The sequence below is a fragment of the Anguilla rostrata genome, chromosome 1, assembly GCF_018555375.3.
Source record: "Anguilla rostrata isolate EN2019 chromosome 1, ASM1855537v3, whole genome shotgun sequence".
Taxonomy (NCBI): domain Eukaryota; kingdom Metazoa; phylum Chordata; class Actinopteri; order Anguilliformes; family Anguillidae; genus Anguilla; species Anguilla rostrata.
Window position 1 is genome coordinate 17,211,423 of NC_057933.1, and position 14,217 is coordinate 17,225,639.

Sequence of the window (14,217 nt, forward strand, 5' to 3'; positions counted from 1 at the left end):
TCGGTTTCTTTTTTCCTGTAAGAAAACAAGAGGAGGAGTAATGATAATAGAGCGAGCGTCGGGAGGGGGGGCTCTCGGCCTGACCCCCCCGGCGCGGTGGCCCCGAGGCAGGCTGGGACGTCCCGCGCTCACACGCTAGCGCGCCTCTGCGGCCCCCGGCTTCTCGGAAAAGCCACCCGGCCCGGTTCCAGAGGCGCCGCTCCGACCCGCGTTTCGGGGGTCGGAGCCAGGATTTCGGGGCGGTTGTTGGGGCTGGCTGACCGAACGCATCAAATATGCGTCGGAGTCACTCGGCCGTGGTGGGAGACGACCCTCCCTGTCCTTCCGCTCGACCAAATGTTCTGGCCATCTCTCTCCCTCCCCCTCGCCACAGATCATGTTATTTATGGTGTTCGTTTAACAGTTTTGGCCAAAAAAATGAAACAAATAACATAATAATGTTGGCAGTAAAATAATGATTCCTTTCTCCCTCTCTGTCCCTTACAGGCACTGTGGGGGGAGCACAATTCGACAGCAACCTGACCCCAAAGTTAAAAGTAAGACATCAGTGTATTGCTTCTGGGCTATTTAAATCTATGGGTCTTTGGGTTGGAGGGCTAGGTTCAGGTTTGGATTCCAATGGGGAAGCTGAAAAGCAGGGAAATTGCCTGGTTTGGAACCATTTGTACAATGTGAGCCATTTGTCACACTGATGTCCCAGAGTTGGCGGATAGAAGAAACTCCAAGGCTCCAAGGCATTTCGGACGTGCAGGCTTCACAACTGATGAAAAAGACAGTTGGAAGTGCAGAAAGCTTGTGGAAAATCTTTTATTTCTCCAACATTGCTCATCATCTAGAGCGTTATGTGAGCCACATAGAAGTCTAATCATATTTCCTTTGGTAAATATTCAGTCCCCCTCTATTAAAGGACACTGGGGATGTTAGCTAATGTGTTTATGTATTTAATCTCGTTAAAATGTCTGATATCCATCAGGAATTCTATCCCATGATGAATCAGTTGAAGTTTATGTGTTCAATCAGGAAAATAAACACTAGCTTTCCTTATTGAGCCTCACTATTATATTACATGCAACCTTGCGTGAATATTAAATCAAGTTCAAAAAACGGCAGCATCTAGGCTACGGTTTGTAGATATTGGAAAGTCAGCTGGCAGCCACTCGCTCACCTATGATATCTGGTGGCATTTATAACCATTGTAGATGAAGAGTTAAATATTTCTTTGCTTTCCCCCCTTTCTGAAGCTCGTTCCAAGCCCATTTCCCCACAAAGAGTGAGCCTTCTGTGGATTGGCCTTTTCTTGGGTCCGGAGCCAGACCCTGTGTTTTGACTGCGCGGCTGTCGAAATTTCCTCCCGTCTGCGCGAGAGAATAGCATGATTGCTTTCCCCGTTCGCGGCCTAGCTGAACACTCCGATTAATTTCCTTTATTTTAGACGACCATCCGTCAAGATTTAATAAAACGTTCTCTTGCGTTTCTGAGACGCGGAGAGGGCTAGAGTTGTCAGCAGTTCTCTCCCTTACAGAGAGCAAAGAGCTGGCAGGCTTTCAGAACGCTGGTCTCTCTGAAGGACCCCCTTCATTCTAATCAGTAGTATCTGTAAAGCAAAACAAATTTTGCGCTAAAAATAATTGTTTTCAGCAGCTCTTGTCATAATATGGCTGTCATTATTCCTCACATTCTGGCTAAGCCAAACACTGCGGCCAGTATTGTTTATGTGGTACCCAGTTCTTGTACATTGTTATTGGGATCGGATGTTTTAATTGCAGTGTCTGTAGACTTTTAACCTGAATTGGGCCCAAACTATAAATAAATGATGTTTCGAGAGTGGCCAGGTAATGACATTCCTACTGCTTTCTACTTCCTAAGTTTTCATTGCATGCCTACAGGCAGGTACTTCAGTTCTGACATGACGGCTCTAGGGATTCAAGGAAGCGGAAAGGAACAATTTTGAGAAATATTTTAGTGAAGGAATTTTTGGGGGGTGGAGAAAAAAAACACGTGAGACAAAGGACTGCAGTCAGGAAGGACGCCGTTTTATGTCCTAGAATTGTCAAGTGGTCGTAAACATTTATTTATTTTGTGTGGAATGCAATGACCAGAGTGGTTATTTGATCAGAACCATCCACAAGTCTTTGACAAGGGACCATGAAAGATGATGTCTCGCTCTGTTGCTTTTCTAATGCGAGTGTGTTTGTTTTTGTTTCCGAAAACCTTTTTATTATTTGTGGTTCGAGTATGGGTTTGGTCTCGCATAAACTGGAGCAGTCAAGCGAAGCCAGGGAACACTTATTCTGAGCTCCTAAAAACCTTTTAAATTTGTTTAGACTGCGCATAACCTATATGCAAGTCGAATAGAGACCCAGACCAGAATTTGGGTATGACCCAAGCACTGTTATGCCTGGTTGGAAGATTAATGGAGTACAAAGTTATTGCGGAGGAGTAGGGAATGGAGTACGGGAAAGAACATGTTTTAAAAATAATTGTGAAAATAGAAAGTGTAGAGATGGGAAATTCCCGGAAACCATTTCTTTGATGGTGAACAGAGTGCTGGACTTGTCATTGGTGCTCTCCATTTATAATATTGCCCAGGACTGTTGTGGAGAGGTCTTGACCGCAGCGTTTTGAATGTGTAATGAATTTGTTACTGAACAAATGGCTGGTGTGAGTAACTCCTGTTTTGTTAAAACGTAAACTCCTTGGCAGCAATGTGTTCTGTTTCGGTTGGAGTCTAGTCCGTGGTTTAAGATTGTACGATTGCATACCGCTGACTGATATACTTGGTTTAACCCTGGAAAGATGAACTGGCCAAGAAAATACTGGATGTGTCCTTAATGCAGGAGAGGCCCTTAAAATGGGATGGGCATAGCAGGATGCTGAACCTTTTCACTGATTTGTGCTGTCTGTTTGTTAAGCTCTTTCTAGGATGTTATTTGATACTAGCCATTAGTGGTGCACCATATCCCCCATTCATTTCACATGTAGATCAATGTGCTGTATATCCTTTTAATGTGCAATAGCCCAGATGTAAATCATGGTGGGTCTGGTAAATGCTTTTACATTGTTTTCAAACCTTACAGACAATGGCATTATGTGTCTAAATCCCCAGAAAGCACCACACCTGCCTTAGAATTGAGGATGATTTTCCTGGACTGTTAAATGAAAAGTACACATTTAGACATTAGGGACCCTTCTGGTTAATTTCATCCAAAGGATCTTTAAAGCTAAGCTTTATGGAAGTCTAAGCTAGTGAAGCGTAACAGTATAAATGTAATATGTACTTCCTTAGCTTACGGTTCAGAAGGTAAGCATGGTGCAAAGGAAGAAATTCACATCTTAGGAATATGCTTGTTCTCAGACAAGAGTGCCATTCTGATTTCAGTGCATGATATGCTCTGTCCTGCAGTGCTCTGCAGAGATGAGACATTCAAAGGAATTCTGGGCTTTGTATGAAGGTTGCTGGTATGAATATTAGCCCATTTCAAAAACCAATGAGGAGATCTTCAATGAGCTTGCCTTTATTTATAATTATTATTATTAATTTTTTTTTTACAAAAAGTGACTACGTGACTAGTGACTATATATAGGCCTACTAAAGATAAGGAACAGCAAACTGTGTCAAAACTTAGGACTTTGGGAGAATTTTTCCCTTTAAAACAAACTCAGTAACTGAGATGCTTTCCCAGTAACGGTTTTCTGTTACTGAGAAATATGCAATGCATTGCAGGTGAGTCAGTGTTGTTATTGGTCCAGACCCCCATATTAATTTTAGACCCTGCTCCCGCTCACACGAAAAGCTTAATGTAAATTGACTGCAGGTCTCTAATATGGTGGTGGGTTCTCTCCAAGACCTTTTAAAAGCTCCCCTCTAGCGCTGCTCTTTGGCCCAGCTCTAGTCCCATTCCGCGTTAATCTATGCATGTCATCAGAGCGACTCTGTGCCAGTATGTTCTTGCCGTGCTGGCACAGCTCTACTCCGGTTAATTCTTCCTCTATGTCCTTTTTTTTCGACATTCTGTACTTTCATTGACCAGATCCCAATGCATTGTGCGTTCTGTGCATTTTATGGTTCATAAAGTTTGGGGTTTTGCTGGGATATGTGAGGTAAAGTTTGGATATCGTAGCAGTTTTTCGGCTTGGAATCCACGTTCAGCGGCCCGCACTAGTGCCTCCCCCCCTCTAACTCTTAATTTCTCTGGTTTTCTTTTTCAAGTTGAAGTGGAAGTCTTCGAAGGAGGATGACACAAACGGCGGCTACTCTGAAGACATTCTTCTCAGGCTATTGCAAAAGGTGTGTGTTATGAAATGCAGGTATTGACTCCTTAAGCAAGCAGCAAAATTTGAGTTGACCCAAAGAATAGTAAAAAAAAACACTCATGATAATTTGGTAAAGGTCATTAAATCACTCACATCACTTCTCCACTCTCCACTGCATTTTCACTATGTGCTTTCAGTTGCCATGTACCTCCAAATTTAGGCGATGTTGGCCTTGCTAACAAGGTGTGTGGACCGCAAACACACCGAAAACCAGCAGAGGATGCAGCCCTATGATTTTGAGATGCGTGATGGAACTTTAAAATGGCCGGTACGCTGATGTGCTCAGGCCTTTCGATGCGGAGACCCTGACTTTACCTCCGGCTTCACCTGGCATGGAGCCTGCCTGCGGTCCGTTGCCATGTGGAGGCCTGCATGACGTCAGTGTTTAAGAACATCACAGAGCGTTTTATTTTCCCCCTTGTGCGAGTGCCGTTAATGTTTTGTTGCAGTGAAAGTGCTGAGGGCAAAGTACTGCCATCTTAATGTGGGGCACGCCATTGTTAGCGCCCCTGTTAACGGGTAGGTTTAGCACCGCCTGGGGAGCCGCTAGGAAATGTGCTCTTCTCATGCAATGTTGTACCACCTCAAAACTAGACCAGTTCTGGGGCAAATTAGCAGGAAAAGGGTTTTGCTGGAATGTGGACAAGACCAGCCCAAGTGATGCCGATGTCCAACGTGGCAACGCTAGGCTTGTCGTCATGGGCACAGGAAGCTGGGTCAGAAGATGGTCGTAAAAGTATGGTTTCATCTCACGCAATGGCTTGTGAATGCAGAACGCCTGAAATGATTTTATTTTAAAGACACCCCTGAAAAGATTCCAGTGGGTGGGCTGCAGGGTCCTGCAGGTAACGGTGCGACAGAATGGCCGTCTAAACCGTGGGAAAGGAACTGCCTACTTGAGACTCGCAAAAGCCGTACTGTGCAGTTAAAGAAAACATACAGATATTTGGAAATATGAAATGGAGGTCTATGGAGACTCCCTTTTGTCGCTGTTGGCAGGATTTGGGAGTATGCATGCATTCCAGGCCAGCTCTTTTCCCAGACGCTGAGAGAGCCAGGACTTCTGGTCCCTTGGAGTGCTTGTCTTCTCGGAAAAGTGCAGCAAATTGGAGCTCCAACTGGAACGGTTTAGTGAGAGTGTCCACCTGTCACAGGTGACAGATACTAGCCCTCACAAGTATTGCGCTGGCCCAGCTGGTTTTACCCAGCCGTTTATTCAATCTTGTTTTGAGCCTGTAATCTGTATAGCTGAGAGGGATCATCTTTTGCGGCGGGGTAGCTGGGTCCAAGTTAAACTGCGAATGTTGACAACCCCCACCATCCAAGTCAAGGGATGACAGGCCACTTTGGGGCAGAATGTTCCCTCCCCGCCACCCTGTTCCAAGTTCTCATGGCAGCGGTGGGGAAAAAGATCGCTGCTAATTTCGTCAGATATGTGATATTTTTGCTCTGTTCTCTCACAGCCATAGAGGAAAACCAACTGAAGAAGTCATATTGACCAAAAAACGCCTTTTGCTCTTCAGTTCAGTGCATTCCAGACTTGGCACGGATGAGCCATTTCTCTGAAACATTAAGTAGCTTCCTGGAAGCCGTTCAGATCCTGACAGTCTTGTTGATTAGTTGGGAAAAAATGATAATTGGCACCGCTTGTGAAATGTGTCAGAAGCATTTTGGGAGTGTAATGATCCACACCTGACCCTGTGGTTATACTCCACCAACTTACGGAGCTCGTATGGGACATATAAAAACTTACAACTAAGCCCCACATGACACAAACCGCAATGTGCTTGTAGAAGATTTTCAATAATATAAGATTACTGGCAGAAATCATGCCCATAAAAGGTAAACTGAATGCATTATCGGTTATCCCAGACAAACCGGTTCTGGAAAATTCCAGTGCACATTTTCGATGAGAACCTGTATGTACTGACAAATGCCTTTTGTTTCTTGACTTGATACTGCTGCCTGGTCTTAGGTGTAGTTCTGTTAATGGATATTCATTTGAGGTAATTACACTGTGTAAAAATGCACAGGAACCCACTCAAACCCATGCTCATGCACCATGCTTATGAAAGGTAGTTTGCCCTTATAAGTCACCACTACGTCCTCATATTGAGGTATGTGAGATTTCAGTGAATAATCCCTTTCTGCCACAGGCTCTGCCACATTTTTGCTTTGGGCACTAAGCAAGAATGTAGTCATCAATCATGTCTGTTTTTCCTCAAGCTTAATTCAAGTTCGTTCTATGGTTTCTGTGTGAACTGTTTTCTTTTCAAACTTTTGCAAACAAAATGGCTGACTCTGTTGCCGTGTTTCAGTATGGGGATGTGCTGAATGTCCTGATATCAAGGAAGAAGAGAGGAAGTGCAGTAGTAGAATTTGCAACGGTCAAAGCTGCTGTAAGTAATGCTGTGTCTTACTCTGGCTTGCTTTTTCGTTCAGGTGGTGCAATGAACTTGAAAGCTTCATACTCACGTTTTTTTTTAAATACAAATGTATTTCTATATGTACATGTAGTTAAAATTGTCCACATTGTGTGGAACCGTGGAGTTACTTTTGATTATATGAAAGAAGTTATTTTTAATGGGAACCAGTGGAACTTTGCTAGAGAGGACTCATTGTTCTTATAAGTCCTAAGGTCTGATGTGTTTTGTCATTGCTTATTGTGTGTTGTGGGCTTTGCTATACTGTGTGGTTTCCCTGGAGAGAACATGCCTACTGTCCTCAGGGACCAGGTTTGGAGAGTGTGGTTTATGTCTGGAGCTGTTAGGGTCTGGAACAGCTTGAGGGGTGGGGGCCAGTAAGTTCATTGCACACGTGCAGTGATGTTGTGACTATTGCTTTGCCCATTTAAACACGGTTAGCACCTTTGAATGAGAAGCTTTACTTTGGAATGCTTATTTTCCTTTAGGAATTGGCGCAAAAAAATGAGATGGGCTTAACGGACAACCCCCTGAAAATCTCGTGGCTCGAGGGGGAGCCTGTGGCCCCAGCACCAGTGCTGCACAGCCATGGGACAGATGGCCAATTCCGACCGGTCCAGGTAACGTAAGCGCGACGAAATGAACGCGGGCATCGCAACATTTCTCTTCGACTTGTGCGTGTTCCCCCTCGCTGTTCCTTTTGTCTCAATAGCAGACCGTTACCCTGGAGAAGGCTGGAAATTAATATCCCATAGACCTGGATTCCAAACCAAATACCGTTTTCTGAACGCCTTTTCCCCATTGAGAAATATGTAAACTTTTGGGTTTTTATTCCCGTATCTGTGGGCGGGATTGTGCCAGGCCGTCGCTCTGTTCTCATCTGTGCCTGGGTTAAGTGTTTTCATAAATGGGTTTTAAATTTGCTTGCCTTGGAACGGGTCTCGGATCACCGATGGGCTCCCACCCACCTTTCTCAAAAGCCCTCACGTACAGTAGGCTCACTGACGGTGGAGGGGGGGCCCGGAGGGGTCAATCAGGCAAGGAATGTCAAGTGACCCCTCCGACTCACCCACTTAATTCCCCTGACTCACCCATTGAAGCTCCCTGACTCTCCCATTGATTCCCTCTGACTCACCCACTCATGCCACTCACCCCTAACGCGTGTTTCGCTATACCGTCTCTCTGGAATCCCCCGTGGTGTGATGCAGCCTGGGAATTCTCACCAAAGGATTTTGCGCTGAAAAGAGGAAACTCGCGTGTTGAGCTGCTTCAGGAGTATGGCAGGAATGCTGGCTTAAATGAGTGGTGGTGGGTGTTGGGAAGGGGGTGGGGGGGTGAATTGGAGAACGGCTTGCACAATCGCAGATCTTTAATAGGCTTCACATGGTCCTCAGTGCATCAAGCACCCGCTGCTTTGCTGCAGTATGAGAGAAAGGGCATTGTGGGTACTGGGCACTGGAGCCCCAGATGAGCCAATAAGGGTGAGGGTCATTCACAGGTCATATTCTGCCCTGACCACTCATCGCTTTCTGTGTCTTCTGTCAGTGTGGAGTAGAAACCTCAGCCTTTATTGAAGGGGCCACTGCTGCCTCCTGGATTTCTCCCCAATACAAACCCCTTCTATATGCCTCTGTCTTTCTTCTCCTGGGGCTTCTACTAGGTTTCAGCTGTAAAATGGCCCAGTGCAATAACTCATGCCTCTCTTCCGAAAAAAAGTACCTTGGGTGCACTGTTTTAGCTTTGTGATTTGTCACTGTAATTGCGGTATATTTTCATGTTGTCATTATGGCATATTGTGTTGTCCTATAGATTATAAATGTGAGGCGCTCCATCTGTTTTTGAGTATTTCGAGGAAGAAAAGGGAAAATGCTATTACAACAAGGTAGTTTTCGCATTAGTCTTCTGTGAGAAAACCGTGCTCTGAGCGGACCCTCATGACATAATAGGATCCAGCGATATTAGTAATGGTGTACCACGCCTGGCCTCGGGGTCGATCAGGGGAACCTGGGTCCCAGTCGCCCCGCCGATTTCCAAAACACCGGCGCTCCCTCTTCCGCGCGCCAGCTGCGACGGCCGAGGAGCGGGACGGAGGCACGCTTTTAACCCCGTCCGCTCGCCCTCAGCGCCAGAGCGGCGGCGTACGAGCGGGGGCCGAGGGAGACGAATTAGCTCACTTCTCTTCCCTTCTCTTTTTTTAATGAGGAGACGCGGTTCCAGCGGCGGGGGACCCGCGGCGGGGGACCCGCGGCAGCTGCGGCGGAGCTTCGGGTTACACGGCAGCGGGCCTGATTTACCGCCGCGCTCGCCCCGGGTTCGTGTGTGGAGTGCGTGCTGTACCGGCAGCCCCGCGCCGCCGAGCGCCTGGCGGGGGGGACGTCACGGAGAGCACTGCCGAGCGAACTCCCGCTTCTCTCCCCCGCCGGCTTTTAATTGTCACCCAGGAGAGGCCCCATCTAGGGTGAATTTACAGCGACTGAAAACAGTCGACAGTGCATCCCCTTCTAAACTCCCTCCTGACATTTGAAAAGGACCGGAGGAGTTTGCGCAGGTGGAAATTTTGTTTTGCCGCAATAATGCGTTGCGTTTTTTTGCACAATGCTGCTTTCTCCCACATTCTGTTCTGATGTTTGGGAAGCAGTTATTTAAGCTGGTCCAAGCAGTGTTTCTTTTGTACACTAAATCTTTTCCAGATATTCCTCGGGATGTACACAATCTTTTGCTGAACGTGCGTGCCGTCCTAATGCTTCGCTAAGTGAGAACGGGTGCGGTGTTACCTTGGTTACTCGAGTAGAGTAAATGCGTCAGCGTCTGTCTGGCCATTGTTGAAGAAAACAATTGGTGATGCTCATGTCAACAAAGTTGGTAGTTTGGTTTAGGGTCATGTGCTCTGTTGAGCAAGTAAATCTGCACTGCACTACCCTGGAGCTGATTTTAAAGCAAGCGGGGCTCAGTAAGACTGAATAACATGGAAATGAATTATCGATAGTCTGAATGATAATGAAAAAACGGGGTGAGACTCGATAGGAGTGAAGACGCTGATCTTTTGTCATAATTTATAGAACCTTCGATGCCCTAAGGCTTTAAAGATTAGCAAAAGCCGGATACTATGACAACTTTCTCTGCTCCTAAATTAGTACTTTCTGGAATTGTGGTTCCCAGCTGTGGCCCCCAGGGCGATCTCTGTCCCAGCCACACCTGCTGCACAGTCACCCCTTCGCAACCCTGGTACACTATTAATCACTTTGTCCCCGATGTTAGATTTAACGCTTCATATTTTAGCAGTTCACAATCTGAGAGTATTTCTTTCAAGAGCAGGTAAGGCACTAAATCAGGACTTCTGGGCCCCCTGCTCTTAAAACTGTGGCTGAAGTACCTGACATAGTCCCAAACCTGTGGTGCACACAGGGACCGGTGAACTCCCTTGCCGTAATATTTTTGTCCAAGCTTTAGCGAAGGGTGACGACTTGCCAAAATAAACTTGCAGTCGGACACAAAAAAAGACCCATGCTGTTAGCAGCTGCGGTACACTTGTGAGCAGAGATAAGGGATGGCCAGTGTTCAGCTTTCTTGGAGAGGTCATTAAAGGATGTAAGAAGCATATTGGTGGGGGGTGAAGGGACGTCTGGTGGTGGAGGTGGTGATTATAACTTCTTTTATCTCAGACTTACCTTGCGCAGAGAAAAGAAGAAAAATGAAGTGGAGTGAGTGTTGTTTTAAGGATTTGAAGTGTGGGACCCCAGCGGGATTTCGGGACTGAACGGTCCAGGTGTGTGGCAGGAGAGGGGTGAATGGATGACCCCCCTGCGGGGTGCATGAGGCTCTCAGCCACTAACTGTGATTTTTGCGGAGAGGAACAGAGTTCAGAACAGTTATGCCCTGCAGATGGTTGAGTAATATGTTTAGATTGAAATACTTCATTTTTAGGTGATTTTTTTCTGATTATTTTTTGCTAAGAGCTGTAATCGGAGACCACTACAGCTTTTTATTGATGTTGTAAGGGGCAAAGCAAAGATCTTTTGTTTATTCCCTGCTGATTAAAATGCAAGAAAATGTTGAGTTGAGGAACTGGCATCTGCAAAGAAAATCCAGTATTTTCAGTAGCAATAGATTTATTGTTGGAGGCAATCACAATAGGAATGCCTTAGTCGCCAAATTAGCATTTCAAAGGCTAGTTTAGGGAACGAAAACAAACGTTGAAAAATAGATGCATATATCTTTTTTTGTACTTTGGTACTCGGTGTTGTCTTGTGTGATAGCATGTCGGAATTTGTGGAAAGTGGTACCAGATGTGGCGGCGCACGTCACGCTTTAAAACCTCTGGCCAGTCGCGCCGGGCCAGGATAGTTTGTCTTTCAATTACGCTCTCTTTGTTCCTCTCATCGGCCTTGTGCCTTTCAGTGCTTGTTAGGCATAACTTTTACACTCCGAATGCACCCGGGGGCTGGCTGCCATTCCGCTGATGATGATGTGTGGCGGTCCAAGGACGGGTCAGGCCAATTTGTGTCTGGCTGCGGTTAAAGTGATCGGGTAGGTGGCTGCACTTCCAGGGGTTATGTTGTTCTGTGCCCCCCCCCCCCCCCCTCATAAAGCTCCAGTGTTTTTGGCTGTGGGAAAGTGGCGGAGGTCACCTGCGGATCCGCGCCGCCGGTTCGCCGATGACTGAACGGCTGAACCGCTAACGCTTCGTGGGTGGGCCGCGCGCTTCGGAAACCGCGTCCGGCGAGAGCGGGCGGGGAGGCCCGGAAGAAGCCGACGAGGCCCCGGATCGGGCGAGAGTAGGCCCCAAAGCTCGGGGTCCCCGCGCGCAGCGTGCTCACGCCACACTAAACAAAGCGGTCATTAGCCACAAAAACAAGCTGGGTTTCTCAGCCGCGGCCCTGTCGAGCGGTTGTATCGCTGACTGTGCTAATATCAGTGGCCTGCTGTGTGAAGTTCTTTCTCCAGACTCTTCTGAGCAGCGCTCCACAGTGCGGGATGAAATGAGCACTGTGGTGAAACCATAATTGCAGTGTAGAACATTGAACAAGTTGTTCAGCAAGTTACTCGAACAAGTTGTCCCCTCACCCCAACAAATTCTGAGCAAATGAACAAGTACACTTAAATTAAGTTGTATCTCAGCTATGTAAAATTTGTTTGCCTATCTGGGGTCTGCTTTTTAGAGATATTTATGGTATACACAGGGAGACAAATCATCTAGTGAACAAAATTACGCAAAGGTTTAAACTGCATTTGGGCCTGAAACAGGTTTCCTGACCTGCTCACATGATATGTGGGGGGAAAGTTATAGAAGAAAATATATAAAGGGTACAAATTGGAGAGACAAGTAGGGGCTGAGCAGAGAGACACGTCTTCAAAGAATTTAAATTCTCTTCACTGATGCTGACTGTGTTTAACTAGTTTTTTTTCTCATTAGTTTCCCATCTTGACTGTTGCTACCATATTTAAATGTGCCCTGCTAGCTACCTGCCTGATGTATCCATCTCAGTATGTTAATGTATGGCAGTCTGATAATGGTATAATAATGGGGCTCAGGCATTAGTACAAATCCAATCTGCACGAAAGCTCCTCATTCCCTGCAGATGTACGCGCATAAGAGTTTGATAGCGAGCGCAGGATTGGATGTGATCGTTCCCAGGCTGTTAGAGATGCAGACACGCCCCACACTCAGTCAACATTGGACTGTACAGCTCCGACAAATGTTTGCTCTAGGCCCAGAAGTTCTCGGAAGATCGTGTTGTGAAGGTGACAGTGACAGATTCCCCATGGGAGTTGGAAAGAGACGTTTTTGTGCAGTCTGCCTGATGTTATTTCCTCTTGAACATGAGACCTAAAAAAAATGTAATCCAATTTAAAAAGAAAGGAAAGACGGGCTGTTTTTGGCATTTCCATTCAATGCAAAACCTGATTAATTTGCTCCTCACTTTGAAAGCCTTTGCATGCTTTGTTTACTTCCAGCCAGGATGCTGTCTTGGTTGGATAAGTTGAGATCCATGTATTTCCATCACCCTTAAAGTAATACATTAGAAATCATGGATGTGGAGAACTTTCTAAAGTGGTGGTTTCTGTGTTACCTCACAGTGTAGCCGAACTATGCATCCACTTTGCTTTGTGTCTAATAATGGAAATTCTTGTGCTTTTTTTGAAACATTTCTCTGGAGGAAATCACATGCAGAAATGAGGATATGGATTGATTTGATAAGCTTCTTTATTTATCCTTCCGTGACAGCAAACGGATGCTTTGATTTTATCATTGTTTGCATGCGGAGAATTCGAGAGATGATTGTGATCACTGTTTCTGTCTTGATCTGTAACCACACCATGTGGAATTTCGAGCCAACTCATAAGTCGGCTGCTTATTCTGAAAGGGTTCTCAATACACTCTCAGAAAAAAGGTATGAAAAGGTGCCTAGAAAGGTACATAGACTTATCACTGGGGCGGTACCCTATAGGAACATAAAATTGTACCGCTTGCCAGCAATACATAATTAATGTGTACCTTTCTTACATTCTTATTAAAGTGAATAATTGATCCATTTACGCAGCTGGATGTTGACCTGAAGTACCCTGCAGAAGGGTGCAATGGCAGTACCCTACCTGGGAATCAAACCTACGACCCAAACTATTGTACTACTGTTCTGCTGAGGGGCTGTATGTCCTGAGCTCAATGTATAAATCTTGCGTACCCTTGATCATTGTACTTTCTTGGATACTATCCTTCAACTCTACCTTCCCACATGGGAAGGTCTATCACGGACCTTCTGAAAATGGAATTTGTGAAAATGGAAAACTAAATGTTAGGACTTTTTTATTGGTTAGGTCTGTAAGTTTTACCTTCTTTGTTTAATTTTACCTTATGTGAAGTATTACAGTATATATCCTCTGTACCTATTATATACATAAATGCTTTGTATTATATCTATGTATTTGCATTTTTCATGGTGATTAATGGCCTTGGTATCAGATTGACTCTGAAGAGAAAGATGGCATCCATGCCTTCTCTGTTTTGTTCTCATTAGTCCAAAGAATCTGAACGCTACAACAGCACAGGGTGTTTTATGTTTGACAGCCCATGCATGCTTATCAGAAAAAAGGTTGAAAGGTCATGGCCATGAAAACCATATGGAGAAAGACAAACAGACTCTCATGACCACCATGGTATTTGTCAAGTTTCTCTGTCTTTTCAGTCTACTCGTGTCTACACAGTAAAATGTCCAGTTAACACTGGAAATTTTACTGTGTGTGGGGTTAAGTTATCCCAGCTCCATTGTTAAGTGGGTATCTTGATGATCATTTTCATGAAGTATTTTAGTTATGGAAGAAGATGACTGATTTGTTTGCTCAGTATTATTTTTTTAAATTATCCATAGCGATAATCATAATTACTCAGGCCATACACATACAGGGAAATAAGTAGTAACCTTAATTGCAGGAGGCAGAATTTGAACCTGCTGAATTGATAAACATAAGAACCCGCAGTCAT

At 45.3% G+C, this 14,217-nt stretch overlaps 1 protein-coding gene across 1 annotated transcript in view; it reads left to right on the forward strand.

The window, feature by feature from the left end:
* dnajc17 (DnaJ (Hsp40) homolog, subfamily C, member 17) overlaps positions 1-14,217 on the forward strand; it is a 44,669-nt gene that overhangs the window by 13,053 nt on the left and 17,399 nt on the right. The window contains exons 7-10 of the mRNA XM_064326377.1: positions 487-536; positions 4,211-4,288; positions 6,633-6,713; positions 7,226-7,357. Coding sequence (XP_064182447.1) covers positions 487-536; positions 4,211-4,288; positions 6,633-6,713; positions 7,226-7,357 — 341 coding nt within the window. The remainder of the gene's footprint in view (positions 1-486; positions 537-4,210; positions 4,289-6,632; positions 6,714-7,225; positions 7,358-14,217) is intronic.